The sequence below is a fragment of the Sceloporus undulatus genome, chromosome 1 (genome assembly GCF_019175285.1).
Source record: "Sceloporus undulatus isolate JIND9_A2432 ecotype Alabama chromosome 1, SceUnd_v1.1, whole genome shotgun sequence".
Classification (NCBI taxonomy): domain Eukaryota; kingdom Metazoa; phylum Chordata; class Lepidosauria; order Squamata; family Phrynosomatidae; genus Sceloporus; species Sceloporus undulatus.
The window spans coordinates 153,883,856-153,902,916 of record NC_056522.1 but is presented as its reverse complement, the minus strand read 5'-3'; the positions used below and the strand labels follow the sequence as shown (position 1 = coordinate 153,902,916).

Genomic DNA, 19,061 nt, shown 5'->3' with positions numbered 1-19,061 from the left:
CTTTCTTTCTTTTACATGGTTCAGTTGTTTGATAGAAAAATTCATCCCATGAGCCCCCCAAAGCCTTATGCAAAGAAACCTTGTGCAATGAAATATTATGCAATGAAAACCTTTTGTGAAGACATAGAAAAGAATGTTGTTTGATATTGTCAAGTAGATTCTTCAAACAGCTAGTTTGATGTAGTGGTTTAAGCATAGGTTTAGGACTCTGGGAGACAGAATTATAGTGGCACTACCATTTTAACTGTTACAGCTCCATCCTACAGAATCCTGACATTGGCAATTTGGTGACACACCAGAGCTTTCTAACAAAGAGGGTTCAATGCCTCCACAAAACTACAGATCCAAGGATTAAATAGAATAGAGTCATGGGCATAAAAGCAGTGTCAAACTGCTATAATTTTGCAGTGAGGATTCGCTCCAGGAGGCCCACCAGGTGACAGGTGACTTCAGATAAGTCACACCTTCTCAGCCTAAAAAGAAAAAAAAAACCAAACCTCCTCTGGATGAATCGTGACAAGAAAGCCCTCTAACAGAATCATTATAAGCCAGAATTGACTTTAGAGCACGCTGCCACCACAACAGTAAAGATTCTTCAAAGTGTTTAATAATAAAACTCAATTATGAATTAAAATGCAATTAATATGTACACAAAAACTGATTATGTTAACCCGGTTAGGCAATTATAGAGTAAGATCATACATGAAGCATTAATGTATCAAAAAGATGGTAAAGAGAAAGGTAAATTAAGAGTCCCTGGATACTTTCAGTTACAGATTGTTTTTAAAAAGCAGCAGCAACAAACCTCTTTTTAGGGTCACCCATGGCCCCTTTATGTGTTCATTAAACCACATTAGGTATCTTGATGTCAGATCCTGCTATGATGTGAATACCATTTAAACTGCCGTACATATGACTATGTGCTGTGCAAAAAGTGCAAGCAGAGCTTTTATTGTTAAAAGTATTTTTATATTTTCCATGTTGCTTTGCTTTTCAAATCTTGAGAGGATCAATTGACCTGTGTTTGGCTACCACCTCCCCTTTCCCTCAGCAGTGCTTGAGTTTGCTCTAGCGTGACCCTAAAGTGACAGTCTTGCCAAAGAAGAACAATGGGAAGTTTGTAAAGATAGTCGTCGTTTCAACTTTGCACTTGTCGAGTCATACAGGACTATTGTTTGCTTATTGAAAGACACTAAAATGAAATCTGCTATAGTGATGAGGCGGGTGTAGGATATATGGCAGTGTAATACTCTTCTACTCATTACATTCATATCTATTCGGTTTAGAGATGGAAGGGTAAAAATCCCACAGGACTTTACTCCTTCTCTTCATGACAGGGCTAGATCAGTATTAGGATTATTAAACTCTGCAGTGCAAGACAAGAAGCTTTTTCAGACAATGAGACAATGAAGCAAGACATCCATTTTTAAAAAAGAAAATTGCAGTCCGAAAACAAAAATCTGAGTTAAATATAGTTTAAACAGTCATGTTGTAGTGGTAGCTGCATCCTAAATGAAGCATCCTCTAAATGAAGCATCTGTACATTTGTTTTACTTGAGCATTTGTTATGACTGCAGACCAGGGGAATAGAGGAAATCAAATGCAGAAACTCACTGACATGTTTTTTGTTTTGTTTGCTACAGGTTGAGTGTCCCTTATCTGGAATGCCAAAATCCAAAATACTCCAAAATTCAAAATTATTCACACAGGTGGCTGAGATAGTGACACCTTTGCTTTCCGATGGTTCAGTGTACACAAACTTTGTTTCATGCGTAACATTATTTAAAATACTTTGTAGAAAATTACCTTCAGGCTATGTGTATAAAGTGTATACGAAACAGAAATTAATTTCAAGTTTAGACTTGAGTCCCATTTCCAAGATATCTCATTATGTATATGCAAATATACAAAATCATATACAAAATCAGTACAAAATCCTTCTAGTCCCAAGTATTTCAGATAAAGGAGACTCAGACTCAACCTGTATAGAGATTTTGAATTGTATTTTGCACATTTTCCGTGTGTGTGTGTAGCAATTGGAAATGAGAGACATTGGGTGGAGCTTTAACATCATCCATGTTTGATGTTTAGATTCTCAGTACAGACCTTATCTACTTGTTTAAAAAATATAGTAAAATAATCATTATTGATTCACATTCCAAATGAGTCTTAGAAGCACTGAAAGACCTTGACTGAGGTATAAACAAGAAAGACATGGGGAAAGACTCTAGTGCTACCATTGATATTTTTATCATATGTATTCATTCAATATAATCCACTTCTTCACATGCACTGAAGAAGTACAGTCTTCGTGCCACAGATATTTAGGCACAGGTACATACTTTGGGGGTGGATTGTCATTTAATGGCATATAAAAACATGTAAATTATGATCCAGGCCGTAAACTTCCAAATGGCTGTGTGCTACATCCCATTAATACATATGAACAAATGGATTGAAATCCATGAAAGCTAATGCTTAAATAAACCAGTCTTAAAGGTGCCTCTAGATTCCTGCCCCTTTTCCCTTTTTATATTGAAACAAACTGACACGAACATCTCTTTGACTACTGCTAGAATTGATTTAGGTGGTTTATATCAGTTGGATTTAAGCGAGAAGAAAACTAAATATTTAAACCTAGGCTTCAGTTGTTTCTAACTGGATTTCTGTTTGTATATCTCAAATGTATAAATGTAAACCTTGTATATCTCAAATGTTTGTATATCTCAAATGTAAACCTAGGCTCTCAGTGCTGTTCATGGAACAGAAATTAGTCTCTAAGCCAGTGAGCATGTGTTTTTTAAAAGTTTTTATCATGTTCTTTTTCATTACATGCAGCATCACATACAGCCTTGCGATGGCTTGCATTGTGAAGAGATGGTGTTTAGTTTTCCTTTTGCGTTAAGGGAAGGGGTATTCAGTGTCTTGTTACAGGTGCTCAAGCTGGAAGCTGGAAGACTTGCTTTGGCATTTAGTGAAGCACTACATTCATTGAAAAGTGAAATTTCACTGCAGGGGGAATACAAGGAATTTAGGGACTGCAATTAGAAAATTCCTCTGCAGGCTACCTATCTGTACTTTGTAGACCTTGTCTGCATACATAGACCTTATGCAAAACATATTTTAGACCCCTGATCAAAGCACTGATATGGTCCTTTGAGATGGGAAAGGAAATTTTGCATGACTGTAACATTTTAGGAAAATACTATTCTTTTCTGCTTGAGAAATAAAAATCGGGACCTTTACATTCCAATTTTAATGACAGATATATTCTGAAATACGTTACACTGGCTCTAAAAAATTTGGCAATGCCAACATGCATATGTGATAGTGCAGAGTTTTAATGCCTGAGTAAGATTAAGTAAGGTGTAATGTGTAAAATGTGAAACTCCAGGGTATTTCCTTTGGGTTGGCTAGAAGAGACGTTAGTAGTTTGCTCGGAGACTTTTCCAATGAGAATTTTTCTTCTTCTCTGAAATAAATCATAACTGTTTTAAGCTGTTATTGAAATCTAAATTACCATATTTCAGGCTTTCTGTCAAATTCCAGGCAAATTGATCATATGCCAAATATTTTGTTTCTAGTTCATGAGGAGAGAGTAGCAAACGTATTGTCAAAGGTCCACTGAATCACAGGTGTGTATGCCCTTAGGGTATGCCAAGAGATCTAATCTAAATTTTACGTCTTGTACAAAGTCTGGGGTTGAAAGAAAACCAAATAGCTGCACCTTTTAGAAACACAGGAGGAACACTTGGATTGTTGATTGAAAATGACTAAGACTCAACACTTTTGGTTAACAGGCTTGTATTGTCTTAACAGTAGTAAAAGTTTGTCATTTTGAGGAATTTTTCATTGATTGCCTTTGAAAAAGTAAAGAAATTTGGATGAGTCTGGTTTGAACACATTAACATTTGGATCATTCATTCGTAGAATAAAGTTTAACTGACATTGTTCATGGACATGTCTACCATGAGAATCCAGATACAAATGCAGTTTTCTGATGTGTATGGTGAAGAGAAAGCATTCTTCTGGGTTATTTTATGAGATTGTATGTAAAAGTGAGGACACTTTGGGTCACAAGGAATTTAAAGTGCAAGAGCCATGGCCTCATTGTCCGAGAAAGCAGCCAAGAATGCTGATGGTGGCACTAAACAAGAGAAACTGCTCACAGAGGCTGGTTCAGTTTTAAGAACAAGCGTGAGATCCAAAGTTACTTATGTGATTTTAGTCTGAATTGATAACAAATTAGAGAAGAATTTACTAATTTCCTTATATTGTCTGCTGTTTCTTAGTGCGTTGGCACCAGAACTCCTGATGCAGATATACTTTTGGCAGTTCCTGCTGTCTATGATATAGAATAAGTGCCCTTCACAAAGCCATTACTGTTATCCCAGTTCTGCCCATATATCTTCAAGATCAGGGATGTGGAAAGTGTGAGCCATGGGCCCATGTGGGTCCTAGGTCCTTTTGCAGGCCCTGAAATTCTATGGCACACCCAAAGGTCTCAGGCCACTGTCCATTATAATTTTATGGGGGGGGCATATTTGTCCCCCACGCTGCCCAAAACATGCATGAGTCACCTAGTAGGAAGAAAGTTTGACTCCTTTTCTCTGCCATAACTGCAAAAAAAATTTGAAAATGTCTGCAAATTGGATGAAAGGAGAAACACAGATGATGTGACATTCCCTCTGGTGCATAGCTGATATGCCACCCTGGCTTTTGTAGGGAGATAAATATTGACCTCCACCTTTTTAAGTGGAGCACATGCTTTAACTGACAGAAGTCACAGAAGTCCTTGCTGATGATTTGTTCTGCATGATTACTAGAGTCAGCAGGGGGTTGCAAGGGCACTGAGTAATAGATGGATTGACCTCCAGTGCATGCTTTCCAGTGGCTGAGACTGAGGTTAAGTTTACTTCAGTTAGAATCATAGAGTTGGAAGAGACCACAAGGGCCATCCAGTCCAACCCCCTGCCATACAGGAACTCGCAGTCAAAGCATCCCCGACAAATGGCCATCCAGCTGTTCAGTTAAGCTTGTCCTTCAACCAAGATTTTATATGAGTGTGTGTTTACCTGTACTCGTCCGAATGTAGAATGCTAGGCCTTGCTGACACTAATTCTGGTGCATTTATGGGCTGGTTTGGGTTTATTGAGAAGAAATTGGGAGATTCCTACTTGCTGACTTAGGCGGTTTACAGACCGCCAAATAGTACGTATACAATACGTACTAGGGTTAGGAAAGGGCGGTGCTTCCGCACCCCCTAACCCTAGTACGTATTGAATACGTACAAGATGGCGGCGCCCTGTTCATACGGGCACCGCCATCTTTACGTACTGGACGCACAGCGTCCAGACGTGTCGCGCCGCTTGTGACGTAGCGAGCGCGCCCCTGGCGCCTCGCTACGTCGCAAACACGACGGTAAAAGAAGCTCCATTTTGGAGCTTCTTTTTTCGGTCCGCGCGGGAGTCGGGCCGTCTGAAGGCTCCGGCTCCCCCGCGGACCTACTGGCGGCGGCGGCAGACCGCCGCAAACTGGCGGTCTGTACCCCGCCTAATTTATTCAATTTTAATCATTGTAGCTATGGACACCTATGACTGAATGGCAGATCAGGCTTTAATTGTTTTCATTTTATTTTTTATCCACACTTGATAGGAAATATGTGTTCAGAAAATGCTTTAAGGTATAGAAATCTTGACTTTGCAGTTGTCATTTTTAAAAAGAAGAAGAAGAAAGAGAAGGCGAAGAAGAAGACGTTGTCTATTTCCTTCATTCTGGTGATTTTTCCTACAGATTTCTTTCGGGTTTAAACCGCAAGTGGGCAACCTTGGAGGCTGCATGCAGTCATCTGCCATTTTTCCATATACTTATACATTGCCAGAGAGCCCTCAGAGAGTAGATTTGTAAACCTGTTTGAGGGAACAGATGGATGAAAGCAGAAAAGTGAAGGAAAGAAATCAATAACAAGGTATCCATTGGACTTCTTGCTCTCAGGCTACCCAACCTTGGCTTTGACTCTGCCTAACTGAGCATGGTGTAGTGCTTTGAATGTTGTGCTACAACTATGGAGGTTAAGGGTTCAAATTCCCACTCAACCTGTAAACTCACTGAGTGAACTTGGGCAAGTCACATTTTCTCAACTTTAGACGAAGGCAAAGGCAAACGTCCTCTGAACAAATCTTGCCAAGAATACTCTGTGATAGGTCCACCTTAGAATTGCCATAAGTCAGTAATGACTCGAAGGCACACAACAACAAAGCTCAATAATATGCAAGCTATGACCACTGGCCCTCGCAGGAATGTGGCCTTTAGAGTTACTCATTTCACTTGGAAACAAAAGGTAATGAATATGACACTTGGAGTAACATGTGAACCATAACTGACCCTTAACAGGATAACATCACTATGTTATCCTTTCAGACTGAAACAGATAAGGTGTTTCCTTCTGTTAAAGCAGCTAATGAGATGTACATGGGGACAAATAGAAATACCAGTGTAATACATTACAGAAGCAACCTTTTGATTTTTATAGTTTTAGCAATCTATTACAAATGCTTATGAAACGTCTCAGCTCTGCAATTTAAAAATTAGACTTTTTACATACTTGAAACTTTTATCTATGTGAATCCTGGCTGTGCATCACTGTACTTGGGGTGAAGCTTTTCTTCTTAGGGGTTATTGCAGTGGATGATTTATAAAAGTTTCTTCTTATTTATGATAGCTATTCTGACCAAAACCTGATTTTCACACAGACCTGCAAATTGATGTTGTTATCATTTATTTATCTAGCACCATCACTGTGCATGGAAGTTTACAATTGTTAATGTGGCCTGTTCTTGGATTTACAATCTGAAAAGACACAACACACAAGGAAAGGGTAATGGGAAAAGAGATAAAGGACCAAAGCTGCAGAAATAATCCAGTTTGAAATGGCTTTAACTGCCCTGGTTCAGTGCTAGGGAATCCTGGGAATTTTAGTTTGTTGTGGCACCAGAACACTCTGACAGAGAAGGCTAAATGTCACAAAACTACTGTTCCCAGAATTCCCTAGCACTGAACCAGGACATTTGAAGTGGTCTCAAAATGGATTATTTCTGCAGTGTGTTTTGGCCCTAAAACAAGCAAATGCTGGCTGGTGTTCTTTCCCTTAAAATTTTATAATTTTGATAAAGTTATATGCATAACATTGCAGCCAAATCATATATGATTTCTATGTGTGTATATGTGCCTTCAAGTCATTTGTCAATTTACAGCAAGTCCATAAATTTCATCGGGTTTTCTAGTGGACAGTGATTACATTAACTGTTTATGATCACCTTGCAAGTAATTCAAAGCAGGTTCCTTAGCAAAAGCAAACAAGCTCCAATATCTTTTTCTGGAGTGGAAGTGAAATCAACCATCACTGAATCTTTTACTGACATTCTATGAGCCATCAACCTATTTCTGAATTGTCTCCAATTTCTGACAACATACAGCATAGTAAAACTTTGTCACTGAACTCAGACACTGGCAAATCTAAATGTCAGTGTCATTATCTCTAAATCAACATCTGAAAGGTAAAGCTTAATAGATAGAAAATAAGATCCTGCCTCTTTCATTTTTCTTTTCTTTTTCTTTTTTCGAGGTTATGAACCATGTTAGAAAGCACAATTAGATAAGAACAAAATGTTGTCAACGTGGTAATACAAATAAGTATGGTTAATAGAGACACATGGCAACTGGACATCTTTCACAAATTAGGTTCTCTGAAGGAAAACAGATCACATTTCTCACCATTATGACATATCCCATCAATCTACATATCTTTAAACATGGACCATAAAATATTGTTCATACATAGATATGAAGTAATAGTTATCCATATTTTTTGTTATAATCATTGTAGATGTAACTCAGGGATTCTCTAATCCTCCAGATGTTGTTGGAGTGCAGCTCTCACAGCCCTAGCCAATCATGAATAGCATTAGGAGTTACACTCCTACAGCATCCAGAGCACTCTATGATTCCCACCCCTTGAATTTTTTTTATTGAAACCTGGGATCCAGTGAAAAGATATGTCAGTGCTTGCAAAATCTTCCTATAGAACTTGCTGATTTCAAGAATAAGGTGCATCCACGGGATCTCTGGTTTTTTCTGATGAGTATAACAAAGAACAGGAGAGAGCCTTCTTCCTTTTCACTTTGCAAGGAACCTATTTTAATCTATTCAGACTTTGCCCCACACTCTTATCCCTATTCCCAGATCTGTTTGTTCCTTCTGTCTTTCCAGCCTCCCCTTCTATTCTCCTTTCTAATCTTCCTTGCATAATTTCCTTTTCCTCCTTTCTTCCACTCTGCAGCCATAATCCATCCATCCATTCAGTATTTTTATAATACACCCTGTTGGAATCATGGCCATTTTATTTTATTTTGGATTTAATTTATGGAAGTAATGTTGATTAATAGTCAGAATACTTGGAGTTTGGAATTGAATCTGTGTGAGAACTGAGAAATTAATTCAAAGTGACTGTTAATTTGCCCTTGATTTGTGTTGGTATTACCAATTCATCAAAATTTTGAAACTTTTTGGTGCAAAGTTGTAATTTTTATGGGGCATGTATGTGTGAAAGGGGCCAACCATTCTCCCCTCTTTCTATTTGTATGAGATATTACAAATTAACTGTAATAAATGATGATCTATTGATTTGGGATGATCTCTGATGGGTTATACAAAAGAATGTACTTTATTTGGGGTGATTTGGATTAATTGGCTGGCTTTGTGTTGTTGTGTGCCTTCAAGTCATTTCTGACTTATGGTGGCCCTAAGGTGAACCTATCATGGGGTTTTCTTGGCAAGATTTGTTCAGAGGAGGATTACCTTTGCCTCCCTCTGAGGCTTAGAGCATGACTCACCTAAGGTAACCTAATGGGTTTTCATGGCCATGCAGGGATTCAGACTCTGATATTCCAGAGTCATAGTCCAACACTCAAACCACTATGGCATATTGGTTCTGGCTGGCTGGCTTGACCTTCATTTTTAAAAAAAACTAGTCAGTATTTTTACATTTGCATATAAGAATATATTGATATGCCAGTTGTTATGTAGTGGTTTGAGCATTGTAACATGACCCTGAGAGCATGGTTCAAATCCTCACTCAGTCGTGAAAAAACACTGGGTGACCTTGGGCAAGTCACACTCTCTCAACCTCAGAGGATGGCCGTGGCAAACCCCCTCTGAAGAAACTTACCAAGAAAACCCCATTGATAGGCCTTAGGGTTGCCATAAATAGGCAACGATTTGAAGACAAAACAACAACACAATTTATTAACATATGCAGATTTGTATCTTATTTGTCATGGAAAAGTAAGATTGCTAATTAAGTAATTGCCACCCAGAATACAAATACCAGCCCTCTCACTTTGTGAGATTAGGGGAGAAGGCTAGGCACCTGCAAGCACCCATCTTGACAGTAAAGGACACATAAATGCATGCTTTCCAAATAAGGAATCCTGAGTTCAATCCCAAGCCCATATTCCCCAAATGGAAATAGCATTCCAGGCAACATTTCCTGCATGGAATGATGTACTTCTAGTATATGCCAACACTCACTATAGCAAAAGACTGCCTGAGCATCATTTTCCTCAGGACAAGGATCTCGGTAGCCTTCTACCACTCCTGTTAAATCTGTTTGCTTATCCCTTCTCCTTTCCATGATCCACTGGATCTTAAGACTAAAACACCATGAAGAATTAAACCATTCATTATTGACTGGGGAGGGATGGACTTTTAAAAGTTTTTAAGTACCATTATAGCACAGTTCTGTACATGTCAGTTCAGAAGTAAGTCCCACTGAATTTAATGGTGCTTATTCCCAGTGAAGTGTGTATAGGACTGTAGCTTTTATTAGGAACTTTCCACCAGTTTTCCAGGATTTTTACAACACGGTGTGGAGCATTATTTTTATTGAATACAGTATTTTATTTGTGTGGTATGTTCTTTGCCTGATCGTTGTCCCTGTCATGGCTTTCAGATTCTCCGCACTGTGCAGCTGTTCCCTACAATAGAACGCATGGCTGAGTCTCCACAAGGGAAGATCATGACACCCCTGTTGTGCCAGCTTCGTTATGTTGTGTATATGCCTTTGTACCTGTTGACACTTCTCCCAGAAAGAGTCAAATCGTTGTTCGTGCGCTTTGTGCTCCGTCAGAGCTGCAGTGATGAGCCTTCACTAACAGCTACGGTCGATATGATTAACATGGATTGCATAGGTGAGTAGAATTGGCACATTAGATGTCTCCTTCCCTGCAAATGCTCTTTCTTGACATCCTGCTTTGACAAACTGGTATAGAAGGAAAATGTTGTCTTAAATTTTTTGTCAGATGTTCAGGCAGTAATCATTGATAATATTGTTCAAGGATTTCTCTGTATAGTACAACTTTCCCCAGCCTGATGCCCTCCACATGTATTAGACAATAATCCTCATAAGCATGTTGGCTGGTGATGCTGGGGTTTTGAATTCCAATACATCTTGGAGCTGCCAGTTTACAGAAAGCTTGTTTTGAGCTAATGTGGTGATGGTAGTTTCTACTCTCAAGTTTAGCAATACAGAACTGAGAGAAAATGAACTCATCTTATCTCCTCCCAAATTTGAGTCCCTCACCAAAGGCTCTGTTACAATGGCTGAGATGGTGACTCCACAAGACAATAGTGGCTATGGATCTCCCAAGGAAAGCCAGGCTGGATCCATCGCCCTTGATCTTCCAGTGGGCAACCAAGACTGTACTGTTCCATACAGCCTTTGGTCCTTCTGATTATGTTCGTTGTGGTTGTACTTTATAAATTTGTGGGGGTGTAGTTGTTGTAGGGTGAGTTTGTACTATAGAAATAATTTCACACTGCTTTAATTGCCACGGCTCCATCCTACAGAATCCTGGGATTTGTAATTTTGTAAGATACCAGCAATCTTTGATACCGTAGGCTTACACACCTTGTAAAACTACAAATCCCAGGTCCTCATAGAATGAAACTACAGCTCTTAAAGTGGTGTCAAACTACATTATTTCTACCCTTAGTCTTGTTTTAAAGAGCGTTTTGTCTTGTTCTATCACTTTATTTGCTGTACACCCTCCCTGGAAGAATGAGAAACAATAAATAAATACTTTAATTAATAAATAGGAGGACCACCTCAAGCCTGGAAAAAAAACCTATAGTACTTGCTGGTGCAATAAATATGGTGAAGGTAATTTATTAGACTGCAGTTACAATTTGTACAATTTGGAGATTTCGTCTTCACTGTCAGATTCCAAAATCTCTTTATGTAATCAACCAATACTGAGAGTTGCTCGTTTTATTTGGCTGTACTTTACTAGCTGCCTTTAAATAAAATTAAGTTGTCGTTGATTTCAATGAGTGGCCTTCCTTAGAAATGAATCATTGCGGTTGACTGAGTTCAGAGGAAATGCCCACAAACATTATGACTTTGAGAACGAAAAAGGTTTTATATAGTAACAGACTCTTAGGCTTTCCTGTATTGGTAAGTAATCTAGGAAGTGGCATGGCCTTTAGCATATGCTTCAGATTAGCAATAACTGACAGTATCTTGGTCAGCAATCTTGCCTATTTTATCTTGGCTTTACCATTCTGTGAGTTTATGCAGTGAAAGAAAATGGGAACAAACATTGTTATGAGCATATCCTCTTGCCCTTTAATAACCTGTTAGGTATGGTTCAGAAATATTCTGCAAATGAATTTATTCCTCGTCTCCAGGAAGTTTGTGTCAACTCATTAAAAATGTATGTGTGTTACCTTTGGCATTAGCCTCTGCTTCATTGCTGTAATTGCAATAAAACCCATGATGAAGGGCCGAAAAGATGGTAAAAGTTTCCTTAAAAGTTATGTGTTTGTTAGAACAAACTAACCTGCCAGGGACTTGTTACCACGTCCGGAGCTTACTCACAACAATATGTTTTCTCTCCTCTGAAAAGGAAATGAGATTGAGAAAACTTAATTATAACAAGACCTAAGTGCCCAACCCTGTTTCCAGCAAGGCCAAAAAAGCAAAGCACCATTGAAAAAGAGCAAAGGCCTGGAGCAAAATCCCGGTTGGGTTGGCCATTAATGGGAAAGCTTCAGTCGGATAAGAATTTTGCTCCCAGGTACACAGGAAGACTTGACAACGGAAAAATATTCTCCTGTGGTTGTACAAAATCAGCATGCTTATTATTACCTACCTCGGTGCTCTTTGAGAAGACAATAATATTAAAATGATTTTTGAACCATACTTTTTAAAAATGGCCTAAATCCATTTTGTGGGATATCCTACTTCCATCAGGAGTCTCTTCTCTTTTTGCTGTTCTAAACTGGTGCACCAGTGCACTGGGAAACACACAGGAGCCATTTTTCATATGCACTCAGGGTTGCAGGAGAGGCAAAAGAGAAACAAACCTTCATTACATCCAGTTTGGAGCCGTACATTGGATGGAGTGGGGTCTTTCACTGGATGTGTGGCTTTTGCAATCTATATGGCAGAATTCAGGTACATTTACACTGTAGAAATAACGCATCTTGAGACCCTTTAACTGCCATTGCTCCATCCTACAAAATCCTTGGTCTTGTCATTTTGTGAGAGGCTAAATAATGACCTTGTAAAACTAGAAATCCCAGGATTCCATAGGAAAGACCTTCAGCAAAAGTGGTGTCAAAGTTATTGTTGCTTTGTTGTTGTTATCTTGAGTCGATCTGACCCATGGTGACCCTGTAGATGAGACATCTCCAAGACTCCCTATGCTCCACTGCTCTGGTCCTTCAAGTGCATAACCATGACCTCCTTAATAGAGTCCATCCATCTAGCCTGTGGCCTTGCTCTCTTTCTGCTTCCCTCTACCTACTGCACTGCTATCCACTAAGAAACTGACTAACAAAGGCAATGTGCCAGTAGATACACTCTTGAAAGTATTGTAAGCAATAAAAGCCCATGTCTGATACAAATACCACTAGAAACTTTTCACCGATGATGTCTTGAACACCTGGAATGGTAAAGCTTCAGCAATAAAATCAGGATACCACAGTAATGAAGTATCTTGTTGTCCAAAAGAAACAATTAACAGTTGGTAACAAAAGCAGAAAGATAAGGAGATGTGCAAAAGGATGAGATTTTTATAAGATCCAACCATATCGTACTCCTGAAATGTTTAAACCACACAAATTCTAACAACAGAATGATTATAAGGCATAAAGTGGCACGTATGGAGAAGCTTTAGAGCCAGTCACAATACTAGGGGCAGAAATTATTCCTAGTCTTGATAATGAAGTATCTGCCGAGCTGTAACACTAAGATCTATTTTCCATGTCTTGTAAAAATTCTGAGGAATCGCTCCCATGTTTGAAACCTTACAGAATCTTAATTTAAGGTCTGTAACAGAAAGGCCTTTATATAATTCTTAATAATAAAACAAACATTTAAGTCCTCCAGCAAATGCAGCTTGGAAACAAAAACAGGTTTCCAAAGTGGCACTGAAGGCAAAATGATATGAGTATAGTGCAATGTCCATGAGGCTGTTTGTTGTGTTCTTGGTTGAATGCTGTAGCACACGGTAGAAAATGAGGAAGACCAAAACGGCAGATGGATTATCTCAATCAAGGAAGCCATAGTCTCAAGTTTGCAAGATCTGAGGAGGGCTTTGGATAATAGGATGGCTTCGAAGTCTCTCGCTCATAGGGCCATCATGTCAAAATTGATTTTCTGGCAAATGACAACAAAAAGAACAAACACAACAGGAATTGTGAAAGGTATGTCAAGGAATAGGACATTTCCCTACCTCAGTACTGAACTGGGAAGCCATCTGTGTGAATTTAGGGGCTCTACAGACAACCTAAAAGGAGTGGCTCTATGCCGTCTCTGGATGTGTGGGGTTGGGGACTCGGCAACCGGGCGCCATGCCCCCAAGCCGTCAGGAAAAGAAGCCTCAAACAGGACCACCATAAGGGTCGTGTCACGCCTTCATGATGCTCCCCATGAGTGGCACTGTTTGTGTACCGTGCATGAGCAATGGCTTCATGGTGCACCCCTTGTAAATCTTGGCACACCAAGATGGCGCCCGCGATGCACAGTAGGGCTCGGGAGCATGAGAACGCTCCACTCTACCGAGCCCTACTTTCAGCCTCAGGCCAATGCAAAGTGCTAGTCTATACTGAGCCTTAATTTCCAAGCGTTCTGTGCAGGGAGAAGATAGCTCCCTTGGATAGATCTGTCTATCCGAGATCTAAGTGTACTTTCATCCATTTTATAACACAGGCATGATCCCAAGAACTTTTCCTTTGAAAAATGGTGGCATTTGATAGTCTTGTCCCAATGAAGAAGTCTTGTCTGTTTACAGAAGCATATAGAAATGATGAAATACAATTTCTTCTAGGAAATGAGCTTCTACAAAAAGAAAACAGGGTGCTGTTGGAGATGTAAAGCACTCAGAAAAATTTTCCTCCCTCCCCCAAAACCAAGAGAAAGACATTTTTGCCAGCTTTTCCCTTGGCCTTCACATCTCTAGGTGCAATATGTTTCTTTCGCGATATGTTTTAACAGAACTGCAAGTATTTTGTCAATATTTAGAATTTACTGTCTGAAAAATATTTTCCAGAGAGCATGTAAGTAGAGCTTTTAAGGTGAAGGCAGACGGGTCTGTATCTCTGCAGCACAGAATTTATTGTCCATGAGCTTGACTGGCAAACTTCCTCCATTTGTTTCTGTAAAATTTCCACAAAAGCACAGACATTACATAATGGGTAAACACTGCAAGTCTTTTTTAGAGAGGCAGGCGTGTAGGTCAGAGGTTAACGTCTGGATGACAGTGAAGATACAGATAAGCATAGTAAGCAAAAAGTAAAATAAAAAAATCCTCCTGCTGAATAGCCGATAGGCAGCCGTTCTTTGCAATCTCAAATCTGTGGCTTCTCTTGAGGAATTTCCTTATTTGTTTAACCTGTTTATTGACCAGAGGAATAATGGAGACGGATTATTTTACGATACTTGGAAATGGTGGAAGGGACTGTAAGAGAAAAAAAAATCTTATCTTGAGAAACAGCATTTGAATTGTGATTCAGGAATGGAGTGAAAACAATCTCCTTTCTACTTGATAGCGAGAAGAGCATCACTGTGGGTACAAAGCAGACCTCATAGTTGGCAACTAGAAGGGCCAGTAATGAACAAAAAATATGGCTGAAAGACAAAGTCCTTCTCCCTTCCTTCCCCTGCCTGCCTTTTCACCTTCCGATTTTGAGTGAGTTTAAAAGCCAGTTCAGTACATTCCTTGGGCTGAGGTTAGAGGTTTCAGAAAGTGTGTATGATTTTGACAGTTTCCAAATGCCTTCTAAAAGCCAGCAGTGAAGAGATTAAATGAGGCTACAAATGTGTTTTTATTTGGGATCAGGTATGATTTAGTGGTGAGGCAGGTGGTTAGATGTAAACCACTAGCTGCCATTTACTGACATCCAGGTGAGAGTATGGTTTGTAGAGATGTAAAACATTTTCACGACTTTTGGAAGTTTTTTCCTAGGGCTTTTCAGGAAAATAAAGGACATTTTTGAGAAAAATCAGGGGAAAGAGCAGTATTAGTACCCTTTAATATTGAAAATCACACTGTTGCCTTCAAGAACATAAAATATGTTACAGATAGTTTTTTGTGGGGTTTTCGGGCTATATGACCATGTTCTAGAAGAGTTTCTTCCTGACGTTTCGCCAGCATCTGTGGCTGGTATCTTCAGAGAATGATGCCAGCCACAGATGCTGGCGAAACGTCAAGAAGAAACTCTTCTAGGACATGGCCACATAGCCCGAAAAACCCACAAAAAACTATGGATGCTGGCCATGGAAGCCTTCAACTTCACATGTTACAGATAACTTGGTTTGGCTTAAATGTATTGCTAGGTATATTACAATTTTTAGTTTTTTAAAGATAATAATTACAAAATGAATTTCCTTCTTTGAATTTTTTTTTTAATCTTGCAAATGGAGCAGGAAAATCCTGAACTGTAAGGGTCACCTGAATTGTAAGGAACCTCTTTGGTTTTGCCAATTTATAGCAATCAATGAAAAATAAAACAGTAAGGTCTGGTGAAATCATTGAATCAGTAAAACAAAGAAAGTTGTGTGTTTTTTCTCCCTCCTATAGTCTTTCATAGCATCAAGCAGACATAAAACACTCATTCCCATAATAGGAACTGAGAAAAGGAAATCAGGGACATGAATTACCATCTGATACTGTGCAGTAGTGCCACTCTGGCTATCCGATGTAAGGGAAGGGCATTTCCCCCCCCTAATTTGCCAGGAACCAGAATCATATCTGTGCTCATTGGCTACAATTGCTATTTCTCTCTTGGGATTTCACTGTGGACTTACAATAGATGGATTCCACACTGGCCCAGTCTACAGACCAGTTTTGACTAGCACTGTGCTACACAGATTTAGATAAAAGTCTACCTGCTATTTTTTTTAGAACTAATCTGGGAAAGAAGTAATTATATAAACACTTTGTCTTTGACATTTTAAGCATCATTCTGAAAGCAAATATCCCATTCTCCTTTTGTCCCTATTTTTCGGCTTTATTGGCAAAAACATGGAAAAGGTTTTCTTTTCCTGAATTTTTCAAGTTTTTTCCCCACAGGCCTTCACATCTCTACTATTATGTCCTAAGTTTAACTCAGAAGCAACAGGGCTATGGTAGGCTGAATTACTGCAATTCAACTTTTCCCTCCAAACCTCCCAACCTAAAATGCTTCCTCAGCTTGGGTAAGCAAAATATTGGGGTGTGGACATGTATAGGGATAAAAATATCAAAAAGTGATTGGGAGTTGGCAAAATTAGAGAATGATGATTTTGTTTAAAGCAACAGTCTGTATGCAAAGCGCAATCCTAGGGTGACTAGAACACCTCAGGCAGAGGCAATTCACCTTTTAAACAAGTCTCAGGCCTGTTACAGACAGCCAAAATAAAGCTGCTTCGAGTCACAGTGGAGGTATGGTGTTTCACTGATGCATGCGTCCTAAGAGTCCAGAAGCCGCACCAAAGCCACGCTCCAGTCCTTAGGGCTGGAGTGGTGCTTTGGTGCGACTTCTGGACTCTTAGGATGCATGCATCATTGAACACCATACCTCCACTGTGACTCGAAGCAGCTTATTTGGCTGTCTGTAACAGGCCTCAGAGTTCTTTTTTAGTGTTTTAACATTTTAAAAAGTGACCACTACAACCAAGTGCACTTCCATCCCCCCTTTCCCCATTTTTGGCACCTTGTGCAATCCGTGTGGCTCCTTGCTCATCAGTTAAGAAGAAAAAAGAGAACAAACATTTGGAGATCTTCAACATGAGGAAAAATCACTGGCTGATGGTCAAAGAGAAAGAAATGTTTTCATGGTTGTGCAAAGTAGGTCTTTCCTGATGCCTAGCTCTTTGGCATTGCACAACATAAAATATGTTTCCACCCTTCTTGTTTGCCACATGAAAGCAGTAACCCGGGATTAACACAGGAAACTGCCTTCCAAACTATACCTAATGTGTAGCCAGATCACGACGCAATCTGTATTCGTTGTGGATTTAAGGAAAGGACTGTAGCTCAGAAGTAGAACAGAGGCTCTTCCTGCCAAAAAGAAAGAGAGAGAGACCAGTTCAGTTCCTGGCATCCCTGGTCAAGGGTGACAAAGGCTTTTGGAAACCCATTGTCAATTAGTATAGATAACACTGAGCTAAATGGAACTGTAGTTTAACACTGGAGAACATCTCCCCGAGTTACTAATTTCTAAAAGGAGTAATTGTTAATCTGTGTAGCAAAAACAATACGGAGCGTCCTGTGGCAACGTAAAAGACAAATCCTCTTATTATAGCATGAGCTTGCTTCAGGGGTGTTGCTGGGGTGTGGGTTCATACTTAGAACTCCTCTATTTGTTGTGTTCACATTTCCTAGATATTGTTGCTTATCCCTTTTCTTTGGGATGCCTAAACTCTACTTCTAAATGCTCATCTGAAGTTTTAAACGACGGCAATTCTAGAAATTGAGGAACTGCAGAAAAATTGCATTGGAAAGACAACATTCTTATTTGGGAGGTGCATTGCTCTCATCCTGCACCCCTAATGACTCCTCTGGTTTACATGGACTCTTGATTAGTTCATCAGATGCATGGGGGGTTATCCAGAATTTCAGGGATGTGTGTGGGCATGTGTGTTTGCACTCTCTCTCTCTCTCTCGCACACACACAGACACACACAGACATGCATGGTTAGTGATGAAATAGCAATTTGACAATCACTTCATCAGCTGATCTTCTTTGAGTGTATCCGTTCAACCCATTTATGCCAATGCTAGTTTTGTGGTATGCATGTGTACATTTGTACTTCATAGGTCTGTTTGGAATCAATCAGTGTTGGGTGGGATGTTAGCATTTTTCATTAAGATCTTTTTAAACAATGCCAGAGTTCAGAGGAGTTTTTAACACTATTAAAGTGATGTTTGTATTGCACTATTTATCAGGAGAATTCTCTTTTAGGAATTAAGTAAAAATTTGTTACTAAAAATTCAGAGTGATGATAGTAGTAAATCTTCTCATTTTTAATTTTAAACCTTTAAAAGCCAATGCTTTGAAAACAGTATATACAATGCATGCCTCATTTATTTATTTGTTGTTTATTAACTTAATGTGGGGATATGTGTTTGTGTTTAATTGTAATATGTTATATACATCACTGTGTTTTATCCTTAGCTCGGTGAGGCATAGATTTACTTTTGTGCTAAGTTCAGGCACACAATGGTAATATATTTATATGAAAAATTGAAGGTGCAAGTGCAGAAACATTTTAGGTGTGTGACATTAAATGCTCACAGTAGAATTGTGAAATGCAAAGTAAGTGTTAATTAAACACTCCATATTATGAGATGCAAATGCCTTGGTCAGTACCTTTAATTGGAAGTGCATTTCACTCACTGCAGCTGACCCATTTTAGAAGTACGTGCATTCAAGATAAAGCCCATTTACTCCAAGTGGTTACTAATTTTATTATTATTATTATTATTATTATTATTATTATTATTATTATTATTATT

At 39.1% G+C, this 19,061-nt stretch overlaps 1 protein-coding gene across 1 annotated transcript in view; it reads left to right on the top strand.

Annotated features, from left to right (window-relative positions):
• Window positions 1-19,061, top strand: part of LDAH (lipid droplet associated hydrolase) — a 109,449-nt gene that overhangs the window by 60,187 nt on the left and 30,201 nt on the right. Inside the window, 1 exon segment of the mRNA XM_042445937.1 lies at window positions 10,010-10,247. Within this exon segment, the coding sequence (XP_042301871.1) occupies window positions 10,010-10,247 (238 nt within the window).